General features: G+C 40.5%; 1 protein-coding gene across 1 annotated transcript in view; it reads right to left on the bottom strand.

Annotated features, from left to right (window-relative positions):
- LOC134302926 (protein unc-13 homolog A) overlaps window positions 1-18,747 on the bottom strand; it is a 44,836-nt gene that overhangs the window by 12,143 nt on the left and 13,946 nt on the right. The window contains exons 5-24 of the mRNA XM_062988185.1: window positions 18,441-18,564; window positions 17,144-17,214; window positions 16,021-16,075; window positions 14,417-14,446; window positions 12,951-13,164; window positions 9,701-10,783; window positions 9,502-9,604; window positions 7,965-8,011; window positions 7,349-7,427; window positions 6,962-7,036; window positions 6,634-6,853; window positions 5,983-6,210; window positions 5,550-5,691; window positions 4,856-5,025; window positions 4,565-4,680; window positions 3,471-3,634; window positions 2,133-2,286; window positions 1,923-1,991; window positions 1,430-1,519; window positions 501-635 (exon numbers count right to left, since the gene is read on the bottom strand). Coding sequence (XP_062844255.1) covers window positions 501-635; window positions 1,430-1,519; window positions 1,923-1,991; window positions 2,133-2,286; window positions 3,471-3,634; window positions 4,565-4,680; window positions 4,856-5,025; window positions 5,550-5,691; window positions 5,983-6,210; window positions 6,634-6,853; window positions 6,962-7,036; window positions 7,349-7,427; window positions 7,965-8,011; window positions 9,502-9,604; window positions 9,701-10,783; window positions 12,951-13,164; window positions 14,417-14,446; window positions 16,021-16,075; window positions 17,144-17,214; window positions 18,441-18,564 — 3,369 coding nt within the window. The remainder of the gene's footprint in view (window positions 1-500; window positions 636-1,429; window positions 1,520-1,922; window positions 1,992-2,132; window positions 2,287-3,470; window positions 3,635-4,564; window positions 4,681-4,855; window positions 5,026-5,549; window positions 5,692-5,982; window positions 6,211-6,633; window positions 6,854-6,961; window positions 7,037-7,348; window positions 7,428-7,964; window positions 8,012-9,501; window positions 9,605-9,700; window positions 10,784-12,950; window positions 13,165-14,416; window positions 14,447-16,020; window positions 16,076-17,143; window positions 17,215-18,440; window positions 18,565-18,747) is intronic.

Below are 18,747 nucleotides of genomic sequence, written 5' to 3'. Positions count from 1 at the left end.
CCCACCCACTTATTAGTCCGGTCTTTTCCCACACAGCAGACTCTATGGCCCATTCTGTCTGCTGCAGGCACTGGCAATTGTGGCCACTGAATGGCGCCCAGCTGTCTTGCCTTGCTATCCCCTTCACTGCTATAACACTGTGAATTAACCCACTGTGGGACTAATAAAGGATTATCTTATCTTATCTTATCTGACCGGTAGAGCCGAGATTTTAACCGGGGTGTTCAGGATCTCAGCGCTTGGTGTGTTAACAGAATATCCCGTTGTGCCACCTGGGTGCCTCATTTCATTTTTTTTTATGTTTTACTATAATTTTTGGTCTGGTTTACTGTGAGTTTCCCTGGAATAACTGAGTGCAGTGCTGTAACACACCCAGGACAGGATGCCAATCCAGCAGTGAATGGTTGAACCAAATGTCCCATTAACAACAAAGAAATGTTGATTCAGGGTTTAACAGTGATTACTTTGATATGTTTTGAACACACACGTCATAAACGTACCGCATCTGTCTGGTACTCTCGATTGTACAGTTCATGGCAGTTGTTAAAAATGTACTCGTATGTGGAGTTCAGGCAGGCTTTCACACAGTCCTTGACCACCTGACTCGCTCTCGGTGGACTCTGCAACTCCTGGACCTGCATTCATATACACAACACACATACACTCGTTCATATAGCACCAACAGTCAGGATCAAACAACAGCATTAATGATTCTCTTCAGCATCTCATTTGGTGTGTCAGCAGGAGAACGACTGTTTCAGTACAGGCTCGCAATTAAACTGCAGGAGGCTCCAGTCATTTGTTGTCTTATGCAATACTTCTCAACACAGTGCCATGGGCTCCAACATGGCTCACCATATAGCAAATGAGTTCTGGCAAAGAGCTTGAACACAGTGTAACACTGCTGGACTGCTAAATATTATGAGAAAATGCAGTGACTGCGTCCTTATTGGACAAAATGTCCAGAAACTCACCACTTTACCTACATTTCTTATTACTGTCTCATGTTTACTGGTAAAATCTTCACTATGAGGCGGTCCTAGCAATCCTCTGGCAATTCAGTTAGTAATCAGTTAGTTAAAATGTCCAAGATGTTGAAGTCTAAAGCAGCTAAAAACACGACTCGGGTAACTGAGTTTGGAAAAATTTCCAACCAATTCTGTGGACACAGAGGGGGGCGTGCCACTGGGTGTTCAAGGTTTACATTTAACCATTAAGGTAGATGTGCTGTGTATTGCAGTGTCCATTATTCTGTCATTCAATTTTTGAGTGTAATTTAATGTGAAATGTGGCACTTTTCTTTAAAAATCCATGAAATCTGTGATTTTTAAAAAACGAGGTCCGTTTGCATACACTTATTGATGATTGTTTCATTTATATTGTTGAATCTACTCTATATGTTGAACTTATATGAAAATCTGATTCCAACCTTCATTCTGAAGAAAGTGATACTAGTGAGAAGATCCACGGTCGACTTCAGATCCTGCAGCCTCTCAGGACTACTGGCAGGGAAATTATTCTGCAAAACACACACACACAGACACAAAGCCACTGTGATATTTATACAGTGTTTTACAGCCTAGACTGGTGTTTTTTTAATTGATCATTATTAACTGTGTAAAGAATTTTAGTCTAATGGTGAGAGGGGACCAAAGTCTTGCTCAGTTGAATTGGCTGCATTGAAACCACACATCATACTATATATGTCTAATTATTGCTCTACTGATAGTATAGTTACACAACATGTAGTACATGGGGTGGACAACAAAGCCGTTATGAATAAATTAAATAAATATTAGATATTGCAAGACATAAAGTGATTAGTTGTTTTAGCATCTAAAACATTAGTGAGATTCTATGGAAGTTTTGATATATTTCACACTGCTAGTATACGAGTGTATGTGTGTACTGTGTGTCGATACCCTGTACATGGAAAGGTCGATCCTCAAAGAGTTGTGGAGCTGATCAAGTAGCTTCACAAATCTCTCTTTCTGTAGGACGCACGCACACACACACACACACACACACACCATTTAATGAAAATATAGAAACCAGCTAATGTAAAGCAAACATTCACACAAATAATTCATCACAAATTCACATTTAATATAAAATCACTGAGGTGAACAGACCCCAAAGTTGGAGGCGGCGAAGCGGTCCGAGGCGGAAACGTTGTTCGAGGACTGCGTGGTGTGGGCGTAGTAGGCATTGATGTTCGCCAAGAGGGTGCTCATCACAGCTGGCACACCTGGGCACATGTACTTAGACGACAAGCATGCAAAATGCCTGCAAAAAAAAACAAACACACACACAGTGCTCAGTCTTTAAATTAAGAATGTAATACAGACCAAACATGACCACAGATTATGCTTTAATTTAAATAATTTAAGAAAAAATGTAACTAACAAGCAATGCTCTTGCATTGGTTTAAGAATATCGGTTCAGTTTACTAAAGCTGTAGCTAATCACACAATATGCACCCAAACATGCTGTGAAACACTCCACCTTTTTCATAATGATGTTTGAACAATGAATGAACTTTTTGAGGTGAGTCTGTTTGATTAAATAAGTACATGAATGAATGAGCAAGTGTTTCTAATACAGTATCTGTACCTGTACTGCGTTTTCTCCTGAGCTTAGTACATTTAGTTCTCGGTGTGTAAACAGTGTGATGGTACATGATTATATCTGTAGACAGAAGGAATTCTGTACATGTAAATGAAGACTGAACTACACTTTTAATACCTGAAAGCTCTGTGGAGTCTGGATCACATCTTAACAAGGTGTTTTATAGTTTTCTAGCTCTTTGAAAATGTTTTTCCTGTATGATTTCATAATTGAGTTTACTGTAATGGTTTACGGAAAACGAATGCCTTACAGCCTGTTAGAGCGGCTCTAACACGATTTATCTCTAAATTAAATAATGGAAATGCCATGGAAGTCCAAAATGGCATGTGTTATTACTTAATTCAGGCAAATTATCCTAATATTCTGCCTTATTTTTTCAGTAATTATGTAAAACAAGTCATTTTCTCTTGACAGAAAGTTTTTTTTTTAGACTAGAAATAAAAATGTTGTAAGAATGAAAGATAAAAGCAGACTAATCTCTGTTAGGAGAGGCCAAGGTACCACAAGTTATCCCTGCCATCCCAATGTGGTTTTTTTAACTAACCAGTTATAATGGCACATCACTGGCTGATCAAGAGAGGGCAGTGACCCTGTGACAAGAACGTCCCAAAGTCAAACAACACTAAAGTACTTTCTACACCAAAAAATCAATAATCCAACTGACTGTGTGTATATATCAAAGCCAGGAGATTAAAAAACCCCTCAAACCCACTAAAACATAAACATTACAAATATGAATGAAACTAAAGTCATTGTACTCTACATGTCTCATGCTAGTATTAAAAAAGGCAATATGCATCTGTAATAAACCCCCTTTCAAACGCTTCAATCGCTCATCTTACGTCATGGCCTGGTAGATGGACTCCACTCCGTATCTCATAGCAAACTCGTCCACAATTTCCTGTGCCGTCTCCTCGAAGTACACTTTCCAGGCGTCGTCTCCTTTGGCGTCTGGGATCTTAACCACGCCGCTGTTCTGCTCCTCAGTGGTGTAGTGGAAAAGGTGCTGCAGACATAAACACTGTCAATGAGACACTTGAGGAAGACACGTGGGATCACTCACTGAGAGGCAGACAGACCTTAATCATATGGAAAAATCTAACTGACCATATCTTTGTCAGCCCCATCTACCCTGCAGAACTGCCCATCAACAGACCATCCCACTCCAGAACCCTTAATAAAATAGCTCAGAGACTGGATTTTGAGTAGAAAAAAGTTTTAATCTTGTCTCTCACACACAGAGACTCTGTGAATGTGGTAATACAGGAAAAAATAAACACCCTTATACTTATACTCCAGTCAGTGTCCTTGCAGGACAGTGGAAGATTTCACCGTTAACAGAGATTTCTCTGTTACAGGAACTAATGTAAATCAGTTAGAACTGGCTTTTGGACGTCATACAATGCAATTGTACACATCAAGTAACATTCTATTGTACCAGTATTCTTGGAATATTGGAAGATGACTACTGGCAATCATCATCTACATTTTCTAAGTAGCAATTGACTATGTAATGTAGCAGGCACAACAACATTACTGGGGTTTTAAACAGATCAGTGTCACTGCTATTTTAATAACCAAGACCCCGCCAATCAAAATAGCCAGTCCACTGCATCAAGAGATCAGAAATCAAGTAATCAAACCACCGTTTGACTTTTCTCAGATCTTGGTCGAGTGTTTTTCGTAGAAAGTTAGTGTAACTGATTAACTTTGATGGTTCATAATAAAATCTGGTTGTGTAAGAGGTAAAATATTTTTTGACAGTGGTTATAATGGTTTTGGAGGACCTAATTCCTTACATAAAAGGAACTGTGTTATTTTTATCAGTAATAATAATGATGTAGATAAATGAGGGTTTGAGTTTGAGCTGTAAAATTGTGACTGATTGTTGGAGACGTTTTACAGACAGTGTGATGAAAGTGTGCCTCGGACTGACCTCATGTAAGCAGGTGTACTGGACATGGTATGGCGCCACCGTCTCCTCTCCTTTAATTTCTACGCTGATGTGCATGCGTATGGCTCCAGACACGGCTGATTTATCTGTACGCTTGTCTGGGTGGGTAACAGTAAAAAAAGGAAATTAGAACCAGAGAGAGACAGATCATAAATGAATTCAGCGTTTCTCTATTCTTAGATCTGCCTTCTTTCCACAGTCATTAGTATTGATCAGCATCATTAAACTCCCTGTCAGACTCACACACACACACACACACAAAGTACTGCTCACCCAGGTTATACCACACGTCCATTTCTCCACTCAGAGTTCGGACCTCGATGATGGTCTGGCCCAGGAAATCATCAGACTCTCGTTTGAACCTCTGCTTCACTCGGGATTTGATGTCATCGTCCTCATCCCATACACGCACTTTTATACGGTCTGAGGAGTTGTGGCACTCGCTGCCAACATGGACACAAGCTCAGAGTTATTTGTTAAATTAAATGTACAACACACAGCCAGAAGTATGTAGACACCTGACTATGAAACCAAAACCGCCTCCACTGTTCTGGGAAGGCTGTCCATGATATTTTGGAGTGTGTTTGCAGGGATTTGCGCCTATTTGTGGCTTGAAATCAGTGTTCCAATTCATCCCAGTGATGTTCATTGGGGTTAAGGTCAGTTTGTCCACATTAAACTCCACATCAAACATCAGACTATGTTAATATGGACTTTGATTCATGCAATGGAGCACGATCATGTTGGAACATTAGATGAACATAAATTTTTTTTTTCTGTGTGTACCTGCAGAAATGATTTTATTGACATTTATTTATACATTTAGACTTGAATCTGAAAAGGTTCCCTAAACTACACTGAAGTAATAAAAATCCAACTACCAACTACATGAAAGAGGTCCTATTATGGAAACAACAAACAACAAAAAGCAGCACTAATATGATTAGGAGAAACAGAAAGTGCTTACAAGTGAAAACTCTCGTCCCAGACTGGGTTAAGGTTGCCATAGATGGTCTTGGTCCTTTTCTTGGTCTTGCCCACCTGGACAGTGACGTAGGGGTCGCTGGAACCCGTCTTATCCTTTGCCTGTAGGCCCTGGGCGCAGCAAACTAAAAGAAAAGACACATACTTGATATAGGGCCAGATGTACCAAGGTGACAGGGCACAGTGTGTATCTGTGAGTGGTGTCTGGGTCTATATTCATCCTGGCATTAGCATCCAGTTCACAAAAGCTGTAGCTCATCATGCAAAAGAAAAATACAACGTGGATTTTCTAGGATACAGTTTGTTTTATTTTGGACAAAGGAGGAACTTGCACTCATTTAGTGACAGGAAAAGAATGTTGCAGACATTAAAATCACAAGTATTTTATTACTTAATACTAAGTAAGAGAGTCTGACCTGTAATGCTGATCTTGGCCGACCACTTGGACGTCCCATCGAGCACACTCTGTTTGATCTGCTTCATATGGGTTGCGTGGGTCGCTTTGACCACAGCGAACACCTCCTGGATCTGCTCAAAGATTTCTGGCTTGTTGCGCTCGCGGATCTTCATGCGGTCCTTAAGGACCATAATAATGTTCTGAGTTCGGTCCTCTGCACCGTGCTTTGAGCTCTTCTCAGCAGCTCCTGCAACATTGTACAAACATAATAATAGTATATTAAAAGCTGCTGTCCACAGTCACGCCAGCTTTACATCACCATGAGCATAGAGTCTGCAGTGCAGAAAAAAAGATTCTGCTCCAAAATCATCACTTCAAAGCTCAACTGATCAAATGATAAAAAAGCAGAAGCAGTGGCATCTTTTTGCATGGCAGCTTATAAAGCCATGTGAGTGTAAAGATTGCTTGACTTGGGACATTGTCTCTGTGTCCTAGCTGTGTCTGATTTATGGCAGCTGTGTTTTTTGGTGGTGTTTGGACTACATGTGACCACTCGGACAAATCTCTGCTCAGTAAAAAACAATTGTAACATGTACCTGTTTATATGTGCACAGAGAAGTCACTAGCTATGATCATTCACCATTATATGGTTTAAAATCTAGTGTCTCACTTTGTAGGCAGTCAGCGTTCAGCAGGTCCTGGCACTTTTCGTGGCATTTGACCCCGCACTCAGAGCAGCGCATGCCTTGCCGAGCGATGCCCCACAGCAGCCCCTCGCATTCATAGCAGTATGTGGGTGTGGTGGCAGTCCAAACCTCAAAGTTATGAGGGGTGGTGCAGGATATGGGGTAGATCAAAGCCTGTAGGGTCTTCTTATACACGTGACTCTTCTGCAGGTAGTTAATAAGAGAGGTTGCAATGCATTATCAGACAGTGTGTTTGTATAAAATTGTGTGAATTATCCATCAGTCTTCTCATAGATTTATAAGCACACTTACCAGTTCCTCATTGTTTAGTGTGCTACTTGCCATAGCAGACGTGATTCCAGCTTTACGTGAGTTCTGCACCAAAGACTGCATTTAAACATGCAGAGAGAGGAAAAATCAGAAGAAATTATTATTACAACATTGGTGTTGCCTCCTGGCAAATTTAATTTGTAGATAGAAGAAGATAAAAAATGTAAAATTCACTCTTTGTTTTCCATATTTGACCTGAAGTGTACAGTATATGAGATGTACTAGATGATTAGTACTTACCATAGCCTGTGTGAAAGCAAAGGTAGCAAAGGGAAAATAAAAAATAAAAACAAAACATTTTCATTATAAATGCATGTACTGAGACATTCTGGCCCTTATTCTTCAATGGAGAAGATCTTGATCACTCACCAGGTCTCTAACCAATGGGATGGCTTTTCTTTTGCGTAGGTCAGGCATGCTGTCTATACTGTACAGAGCTCCTCCCATCCTAGATCAATCAACAAAACACACAAAACTAACATGATCTCACTTACTTTCTTAACCGCTTATCCAGTTAGGATTGTGGGGGGTGCTGGAGCCTATCCCAGCTTTTCAATGGGCACAAGGCACACAGTAACACCCTGGACGGGGCGCCAGTCCATCGCAGGGCAGACACACACACACACACACACACACACACACACCCATTCACTTGTAGGGCAAGTGTCTCCAAGTGTCAGTGTCTCAAATTAAACTGACTGCATGTTTTTGGACTGTGGGAGGAAACCTGAGCTCCCGGAGGAAACCCACGCAGACACAGGGAGAACATGCAAACTCCACACAGAAAGGACCCGGACCGCCCTGCCTGGGAATCAAACCCAGGACCTTTTTGCTGTGAGGCGACAGTGCTACCCATCGAGCCACGGTGCCGCACATTAACATGATCTCAAAATAAAAAATAAAATACTCTCATAAATACTAACATCTTCTTTGCCACTGGTTTATTTAACATTATCAGAGTATTTGACTTTGACCGTTGACTTACCCTCCCTTTCCAAACCACAGAGACTGGGAATCTGTCTCTCCTCGTTCCTAAAAGAAAAAGAGAGATACAGAGAATGATAGACTGTTAAAAAGAGAGGGAGAGATTTATTCTGAGAGCACTCCTCAAACTCTGATTAATCTTGACCTACAAATGAGAATGAACATGTTCATTTAATTCCTTGAAGTCTTCAACAATGTTGTTCTCTGTTGTTTTGGTTAAGGCAGAATAATGACAAGATGCAAACACACTCATTCACACGAACGCTTTTTACCTGACCTTCTTAAACCAAGTGAAAACCAAGGAACAGAGACTTGGGCTGTGTGCCAATTAGCGGGCTATATATATATATATATTTGAATTTTCCTCCCAATCTAGTTGTATCCAATTACCCGATTGCATTACGCTTCCTCTGATGTTGAATCCACTCCTGACTGAGAAGAGCCGTGACTAACACACTCCCCCTCTGACACGTGAGCAGTTGCCGACTGAGTTGAGTGAGCAAAATCCTAAATTATTTCTGACCTGCTACTTTCACCCAAATAGGGACCACACTGGTTTCTGTACACTACACTGTTCACCATGTAGCTAATACAAAGTCATTCAGGATTTACCCTACCTGCTCATTAATACTTAACTTGTAAAATAAAATTGGTGTGCACACAAACACTCAAGACCTGCGCAGACCTTCACAAAACCACCACACAACGTTCACACCACCATACCAGACCCACCTGACTTTTGTCCAAGCAAGGCCCATCTGAGTGAACATGCAAATCGCTAAAGCAACCAAAAGAGGCTGGGGAGAAAAAAAAAACGTGGGGTACAGACAAACGAGAGAACAGCCAAGAATAAGGGAGAAAACAAAAGGAGAAGCAGTGATGTTATTGCATAGCAGCAGATATCTGCAGTGGTTACATTATTAGCAAGCATTGGCATAAAAATAAGTAGCAAATGCAGGCATGTTCAAATAAACTCGACAGTAAATCTTAATGAACTGCAATGACAACTGTGCTAATGCTAATTCCAAATTTGTAGGTGCATCCAACACAAGCATTTAGAAATATGAGGGTTCTTCAAAAAGTTTCCAAAATTTTTAAAACTCTGTTTATTAAGAATTTTAAGACCAAATGACATCACTTTTCTACAAAGTCAACTTTAGATGCATTTTTCCCAGCGTCATACCAACTTTTTAATTTCATCAGCACAAAATGCACTTCTGCTTTCACATCATCATCACATGAAAATCTTCTTCCCCTAAAGCTTCTTTGATGGCGCTAAATCCGGACTATAAGCGTCTCTCAGTCTCTCAGACACGACCGATTACTACTCCTCCACCCTCACTGCTTTCAACCAAAATATAAAAGTGAGGAAACTTTTTGAAGATCCTTCGTGATTGCTTTGCAGAGCATGCATTACTTTGGCATTCATGTAAAGCCCCCTCGGATTTAGCATAACATCAATTCCAGATTCAGGATTGATGAAAAATGTTCAGTTTGGCCTCTTATGTTTAGAAACGTTAAGAATTTAAAAAGCCTACCTCTTGTATTTGTTGTCGAACCTTGTTGAAGATCCGTAGCCAGTTCTCTTTAGCCCGTACTGCTGGGTCCACAGGTTCCTTAACCTCTTCCACCTCTGGTGTTCTGCATGTAAATACAGCAAATACACACTAGCTTTGGGCTGACACATGATAGTTATTAATTTAACATATCGAATAAATATATAAATTTGAAAATGACCTCTCTTGCTCTAACTCTGCTTCCTTCTGCTCTGGTGGTGGAGATGTAGGAGTAATCTCTTTCTCCATCTCCTCCAGTGGAGATCCTTTTACAGAAAGCTCCTCGTCTTTCGGAGCAGGCTGCTCCTCCACTGCTGGTTCCTCTATCACCTGTGTCTCTTCTGTTGGTGTAGGTGGCTTGACTGAACCTACTGAGAGCTGAGAGTTGATTGTAAGAGCCTGGGTTGGGGATTCTGCTGGTTTTGGTTGGGTTGGACTTGTTTGCTGGGTTCCGGGAACAGCCGGTTGGACCGTAGTAGGTTGGGAATGAGGGGCTGCGGGTTGGGATTGGGGTTGGGGTCGCTGTGGTTGAGGTGCAGGTGCAGGAGGCTGCGGAGGTGTAGAAGAAGATCCACCCAGGCCAAACACAGCAGTTAGAGGTTTAGCCATGGCAAAGAATGACTGGACGGATGGAAGAGGGCCAGTAGATTGTTGTTGTTGAAGAGGTGGCCGTGCTGACTGCTGGGTTTGGTTGGGTTTGGGTGGAACCTGACTAGGTGGTTGTGGTTGAGTAGAAGCCTGGTTTGGTTGTTGTTTAGGAGCCTGGTTGGATATCTGATTGGCATTCTGGCCCTGTGGGGTCTGCTGTGCTGGTGGTTGCTGGTGCACAGATGCCTGTTTCTCCAACGGAGGCCTGGAATTGGATGATGTAGGGATTTTGGGTGCAGTGCTGGTCGGAGTCAGGGTGTATGGAGGTTCCTGGTCCTCGCTAAGAACATCATCCCCAGGGCAGCGATCTTCGTCATTGTAGCTGTAGTCTCCCTCTTCGCCTTTGTATAAGTCTTCGGCATACAGGTCTCCGTCGTCCCCCTCATAGAGGGCACCTTCTTCACCGCCATCTTTGCAGTAGGCACCTTCGTCACTGTAGACACCTTGTGTCTCATCTGGCTCCCAGTCAGGAGAGCCCTTGCTGTAGGAGACAGACGAGTGACACGAGTGATAGGAGTCGTTTTCGTCGTACAGCTCTCGCTCGCCGTACTCCTCTTCACTTAGCTGTGAGCTGCAGTGGCTCAGCTCTGCCGATGAAGCGTAACTTCCTGCAGGACTAAGTCACATCAGGAAAGAGAAAGAGGGATTAATAAATGCTCAGCCATGTTGCAAATGACCAGTTTCTATCAGTAACTCACCCCTACATCAGTAACTTACCCCTCTTTAACATTACTCCTACATTACTTTTACATTACTCCTCCGTCACTGATGTTACCCGTCTATAAGTAATTTACCCCTCTGTCAGAACATGTGCTTTCATGTAATGGTAAGATCATACTGGTGTTTATATTTCGTGCTGTTTTCTTAGACTATGATGGTGTTTTTCAATACAAACAGAAAAAAACAAGAGCGCATATAAGCAAAAAAAAAAAAAGGAAAAAAAAACGAGGCTGAAGACGGATCTGATATTATATTTAATATCACAGCACAGTAAACAAACTGTGGAGACAACAATCCGTCCGTCAAAAAGACGGAGTTCCTCTAAAAGCTGTGGGATGATTGAAGTGGGAAAATGTCAAGAAGGTTCAGGCTGACTCATAAAACAAACCTACACACACTTCAGTCTGTGTACGTCCTCGCTCTGATACCGGACGCTAATGCATCAACACATTGAGAGAGAGAAATGTGTGGACAAGCACTGAGCATTCTGGGATGTTACATCATGATGATTAGACCCGGAACATCACCGTCTTTCATCTTTTTAAAGCAGCTTTTTTTGTAGTGAAGACAATGAAAGCATTCTCACATACACACACACACACACACACACACACACAACTCATTAATTCATCATGGTTATACTGATCATAATCAGAGTGGATCCATCTCATTCCATCATTACACAGCCAACATTACTCGCTCAAGCACATCTAGGATGGATGTAGAGCCGCCAATCCACCTGACTGCACGTCTAGGAGGTAAAAAGAAATAGGAGTAAACCCTCTCAGACATGGAAAAAACATGCCAAACATCTCCTGCAAGGACACTATGCAAAGTCAGAGATGAAAAATTATTAAAAACCTATTAAACACACACACACACACACACACACACACACTTGCCGTCTCTAATAGCCATATCTGTGAGCTTAAACAGGCCGAGTTAACACACGTACATGAGCTCAGTTGCTAAAACACACATTCTCATTCTCATGTGCTGTTGACAGTGAACTGAATAATGCATGAAACAACAAAAGATAGAAAGAAAAACGGCTCTTCTTTTATTCCACTGGGCAGCGGCGTAAAGCACACACCCACTCACATCCTGCACGAGAGCAGACAATGCTGTCAGCACCTGCTCTGTTTAAACCCAGTCCACAGATGCTACCTGCCTGCTAAAAACGGCCCAAACAATAGATACCTTTTGCCTCATTACAGCTGAGCTGTTAAGTAGGTAGTAGGCCAAACATGTGGACTAGGATTGGGCAATTTAATACACAGGGTACCAAGGGTAAACACTGGACCCAGGGTTCACTGACACCTACCTCCCATGCTAAGCTGTTAAATAGGTGGTAGACCAACCATGTAGACTAGGATTAAAGACACAGGGTACCAAGGCTACAGGCGATAGCTCAGTGGTTAAAGTACTGGACAAGCAATCAGAAGGTTGTCGGTTCAAGCCCCACCACTGCCAAAGTAGGCACTGTTGTGCCCCTAATCAGGGTTCTTAATTTTCAATTGCCCAAACTGTGTGTAGTCATGATTGTAAGTTGCTTTGGATAAAAGTGTCTGATAAATGCAGCAAATGTAAATGGAGACACACTGGACAGATGGTTAACTACACCCCCCCGCTTCTAATTTTTTACAACCCAACTGTCTGGGCTAATGACATGTCAAAGTTTTGATTGATGGCAAGAGATTAAAGGTGTGTGCTGCTCTTTAATAAAAAGCTGTTACTGTTAACCATGTACCAATCTAAACAAATTACACAGAAGAAACTACTTGTAAAGCTTTATGAAGCTAAAAAAGGCTTGTCTGAACTTTGAAGCGTGGTGAAGGGTGCATTATGATATAGGACAGCTTTGCTGAATTGAAATGACCGCTTTGGGACAGCGGTAGCCTAGTGGGTAGAGCCTTGGGCTATCAACTGAAAGGTTGCAAATCCCAGCTACCTTGGGGTTGTTAGGGTGGTTAGGTAGACACACCATCCGTACAGCACAGCTAAACCTGTAATCATACACGCATTCATCCTCAGTAATTGCTTTAACATCACAGTTTATTTACCTGATTGCTCTCTGGTGGTCGTAGTCAGTGATGTCACAGCCGTGGTGCGAGTGGTTGTACATGGCTCGGTTGGTGCGGTGCTGCTGACCCATGGGGTACTGGTGAACGGAGGCGTTGGGCTGTGAGGTGGTGTAGTACTGTGGAGGGATGCTGTTACTCGTCTCACTGCGATAATCACTGTCCCGGTCATCCACTGCGCTGTCAGGGTCTTCATCTAATCACGTGAAAGGAATGTTAAATGTAATTATTTCACACCTGCCACTTCTTTTTACCAGTCATTTGCAGTGGAAAACACCAGTGACATTAAAAGAACAATAAACTCACACCCTAAATGATACAACCCCGCGAGATCAGGCACTTCTCTTACAGCAGCTAGCTTTTAAAAGGACTTTGATTAGAAAATAAAGCTGGCAAGGGGTGAAGGGGATGGGGGCTGGAATAGAGTCCAGGAAGTCCCTGACTCATAGTGCCTGATTCCTGTCAGAATCAAACCTTTAATTAGCATTATACAGTACGTAGGAGACCAGGACCGAGGTGAGCCAGAGGGGTGGTGTGACAAATGAGCCGACGGGCCAAATGGACTCCCGCCAACAAGCCCATCTAGTAATCCACGCATCAGTAAGAGTAGGTATGTGTGTGTCACAGTGAGTGGGTGATCCATTACTGCTCTACTGGTGCACTGGGTTTCATTTTAAAAGCTGATAGAAAGCAGTCATAATTAAAGCATGTGCTCATCAGGTCACTTTTGTTTAATGATTTATCATTTTTCATTTTTTTATAATAATGTGGTCAGTCACTAATATAATAGAAATGTATTTAGTGGTTAAAATAGCAATCGTCAGAGTTGTGAAGGCTATTTGTTTAGTTTAAGTGGCCAGTTTACTGGGTATACCTACTTTGTACATATGCACAGTGAAATAAAAATGTAATTTCCATTTTAAATTTCACATTGTCATTAAACAAAACTAGGGTTCATTTGTAAGACAGATTAGCTAACTGTACAGTCAGGCTTTATTTCAGCAAGCCCTGTAGAATCTGCATCTCACTTGCCTTAAACATTTCCACTGAAATCAAGTCATCACCTTAAAATTTCGACAGGTAAACTATGCCACAATGTAAAAAAAATCTAGAGAGGCTGAGAAAGAAGAACCAATCGGACATTATTTTAAAAAGAAAGCCCCAATATGGATGAGCCCCAAACCTTTTGGAGTAATGTTCAATGGGAAAATCGAATACAATTTAAACATACTGGACAATCTGGAAGAACGTACATACAATATTTCTGCTCTTACAATCTTTGCTAGATAAATAATCATCCATCTTCACTGTTCATTTATAGTAGTAGATTTTAAATACAGTAGTAACACCTAACAGTGACAATATAATAAAACAATATACAGCATATTCTTCACCTTCAGACAAGTGCTTCATATCATGCAATGTAATAACAATGAACAATTACTTACTCTGTTGGTCTCCCCATAAATTCCAGTTACCTGTAAGAACACAGAGAGACAAAGAGCTTTGTTGTTATGTTTAGGTGCATTGAGTAGAATTAAAGTAGTTCCACTGTGAAACACAAAAAAAAAAAAGATTTTTAGCATGAGAGTCTGCCATGTTTACATTTAAGAAATGCAGGGCTAGTGGCCTACACCGGTTGCTTAAATGCCATGCACTTACATTAATCAAAAGTTATTTAGTAATAGTGAACAGCAAAATACTGACAGACACACCTTGGCTTCCCATCCCACTTCCCCCAGAAAGAGCCAATGATGTCTGTATGTAGATGCCTGACCAGACGATAGCACTGGGGATTCTAACCCTGGATTCCAGAAATAGTTAGCTAGCATAATTTAGCTCTGTGCCACCCAAGCGCCCCACATTTTTTAAGTGTGCATAAAATACTCCAATTATAAAGGATGACTGATCATAATCAACCAAGATCTGCAGTGGCCTGCACAATAATTATGATAATGATGATGATGACTATTATTATTATTACTATTTAGCTACAATAAATTATTCTGTTATTAAAAAATCAACTGAGAACAAGAACAGTGAATTAGAATATAAAAAAGAGTGACAATCAACTAATACTGTAATAGTACTACTAATTTAATAACACTGGTGCTTTTCCCTCCTGAAAAAGCCAATGAGGATCTATGTTTTATATAATTAGTACAGAGAGAACTCAGGCTGTCTGTAATCTCTCCTATTCTCACTAAGGTCAGTGGGTAAAATCTTTACAGTCTTTATTAAAAGGCAGCGGTGATGCCTTACTGGCTCATGATTAACACAGCGTGATTGTGGCGGCTTGCCAGCGACAATCCCGGCCAAGCCAGAGCCAATGACAGCGCACCTCTGTTCCACCACATAGTGAGCTGAATCAGCACGGCTTACACTGACTGAACTACTCAGTCCCATTCAAGCTTTTTTATACTCTCAGGTCATAGAGATCCAAATGTCATTCACAATTCTAGCACATACTCTGGACTTTTATATATTAGACTTTTTGCACTCATTTTAAATGCAGTTCTGTGCAAAGAAGGGTCACGTTATTTGTGTCATGTTACTAAAACCTTGTTGTAAATATCATAATTATCACAACAAAAAATTTTTTACAAATTAGTTTGAACCAGTAATGTTTGTGCTTCTGAGGAGTATGAGGATAATGGTCAATTTCTCCTGCCTCCCAAAACCAGGTATCAAAAATCTAAAGCAATGTTTTAGGGAATGGTTGCCAGGTCTCCAAATTTCTGTTAAAAATAATTGGTCACTGCATAATGGATAATGGATTTGAATGAATTTGTTTAATAGAATATTTCTATTTTGAAATAAGAACTAACAGCCATGTGATGTGTTATTAAAATAATGTGAAATAATTTGATCAGATGAGCTGGAAATTAAATAAACAATGTCCGGTTGATATAAAATGACAACCTATAACAACCTAATCTTAAATCTCTGAGAGGATGCGTTTAAGGATGTGGGGAAACTCCAGACAATGACATGATAACCTGACCCCTCCTGTTTTGATGGTCTAGTATTGATCTGAGAAAGCATCACTTACAGCACTGGCTCCCGGGTACAGGAAGAGGCCTCTCCTGCTCCTCCTGGTATGAATACTAACATAAAACACATTAATATTGAACAGCTTGGCTAAAAATAACAACCGTTTATATTAAAGTGCTCCTGAATAGATCGTTTGACACCATTAAAAATTATGTAGAATGTTAATGCATATTTAATCTAAATAAAAATACCAAAACATGCATATAAATGAACATGCAAATAACAAATGATCTACGTTCTCCTGTCCACCTGAAATTAGCCATCTAGCTAAAGTTTATACCTACAGTAGACATGAACGCCCGAATCTGTCCCATTTATTATAATACTGTCAGTAAATTATTTAACACTAGTCAAACCTATCCTATCAAAATATTTAAATTCACAGTATTTGGTATACTGGCATACACAGAGAAGTAAAGCTGACCAAAATGAACCAGACAATCAACCATTTTGGCTTCATTCCAACCCTTATGAACTTTTATTTTACTTTCTGCCATTATCCAAGTCTTTAGATGTGTTGGTGTACGGGCCTTCATACAAAAATAGTTAAATATGCACTCACAGATGTGCAAGTTGTGTAGAATTGCATTGTTTTTTTCAGATTATTTAAAGCTTTTAATGACATTATACCCAAGATTTTTGCAATTCCCAATTCCGAAAACTCCCAATTCCCTCAGCATAAGGCAGAAATCCCAGGTAAACAGGATGGCAATCCATCACAGGGCAACAAACACTTAGACATTAGTGTACATACTATAACACCTAGGGCCAATTTTATAGTATGCAACCAACATCTGCATATTTTAATAATGGTAGCAAATCAAACTCCCCAAAGAGAAGCCACGAGGACAGACAGACTGGATGTAAGGATTAAACCCATATTTACAAGACTATCTAATGCACCACCGTGCCCTCCTAAGAACAAGGATATTATGAATAAAATCATGTCATTCTTCTTAAGAACAGCAAAAGAAAGTTCCTAGAGTAACAAGGCTGCAACATGTAAAATAAAATGATGGAGCTTAAAGCACATTCCTGAGACAGAACCAATTTCATGGTGCTTGGTTTCAGTGCTGAGGAAATCAAAATGAGAAGAAGCAACACATTAAGGTTGAACTTACATCCTGGTCCCTCATGGCATTGAGCTGCTCCAGTTTCTTAGCCCAGTACTGAGCCTCCTCCTCAGGGATATCTGCACCAAAGACCACATCCACAATGCTCAGGTGATCAGCAATCCCCCAAATACACACTCACACAAACAGACCAACACTATCGGTCTGGTAATCTGCATGTGAAAAGGTAAGTTGTTGCGGTATAGATGAGCACAATAAACAAGAACAACTTAGACTAATAACAAGAATGAGTCTAATGTCTTAGCCAATCATCTCTCCTGACATGAATTTCACTGACAATGTCTGAAGTATTTCAAAATTGCAGGTCTATCAGTGGGACTATCGTAACCTTGGTGGTTTGTAGATAACTGACAAAAGGATTGGGACAAAATTAAAACACAGTGATGCAAACAGCTAATTATTTCTTACAGTACAGTTTAGTACATTACATTTTATTACATAATATATTACATATTATTACATATTACATATCTTATCTGATAATGTTTACTGCAATGGCACCTTACAAATATATTTTTTTAAATTGCATACTACATTTCTCTATTCTGTTTATTTAATTACATAGTGTTGTACAACTTTAATACTTTTTGCTTTAATGTATCTTGAGCTGCTGTAATAACTAACTTTCCTTATGGGATTAATAAAGTGATCTATCCATCCATCCATCCATCCATCCATCCATCCATCCATCCATCCATCCATCCATCCACATGTCTCACAGTTGTATTCGTCAACAACAGCTTTGCAACAAAGCCTTTATGTTAGTAGTTGGTGGTGTCTGAATACTTGTTCCCAATATATTTTGTGTAAACATGTATTTGTTTTTGCTAATGACTACAACTGCACATTTTATTCATATTAATAAGGAAAATGACAAACATGTTATATGATTAAATGTATGTTTTCTCTCTCTGTAGCACACACACACACATACAAACTCCCACATAAACACAGTGGTGCTGCATTTGCTTATGAACAACGGAAAACGCCTTTTCACCCGCTGTGACCTTATGTCAGAACAGGTTTCTAGCCAAAACAAGGTCCCAAGTAAGTGGATAAACACCCTGTGCTTGGTATTCTTCTTTGAAAAGTGTGTCTACCTCTTTCAGTGAACACCCAGGTAACGTGTTTCCAATCAGATATTAATTTTTACACAGTTTGAGCATGAGTTTTTTTATTATAAGCATTTATACCTTTGCCCACCCTCAATGCCCACCCCCACAGTGTCTACATACTTTTGGTATGTTCTGTTTTGTGGTTATCTGAACTGATTTGAAGATCTTACCCAGTGGCAGTTCGAAGCGTGTGTCGAGTAGCACCCGGTGGAAAGTTGGATCCTTTGTACCACAGATCTCATTATCTGCCATGATCACCTGGGAGTCCAGAGTTAACCACTCGCCTGGACCCTCCTATGAGAACACACGCAAAACTATATCAGAAACTATATCAAAACCGGACCCCAGACCCTCCTCACATTCCCGTAGTATTGTGCAATAATGGATAATATGTTCATACTGTGTATTTTAGCTTAATACTGTAGTAAAATCTTATTTGTTTAGGATCTTGAGCTTTCAAGTTCAACAATTTTCGAC

The sequence above is a fragment of the Trichomycterus rosablanca genome, chromosome 25 (assembly GCF_030014385.1).
Source record: "Trichomycterus rosablanca isolate fTriRos1 chromosome 25, fTriRos1.hap1, whole genome shotgun sequence".
Taxonomy (NCBI): domain Eukaryota; kingdom Metazoa; phylum Chordata; class Actinopteri; order Siluriformes; family Trichomycteridae; genus Trichomycterus; species Trichomycterus rosablanca.
Note: the sequence above shows the minus strand (reverse complement) of the source record. Positions and strands in the feature narration are given on the sequence as shown.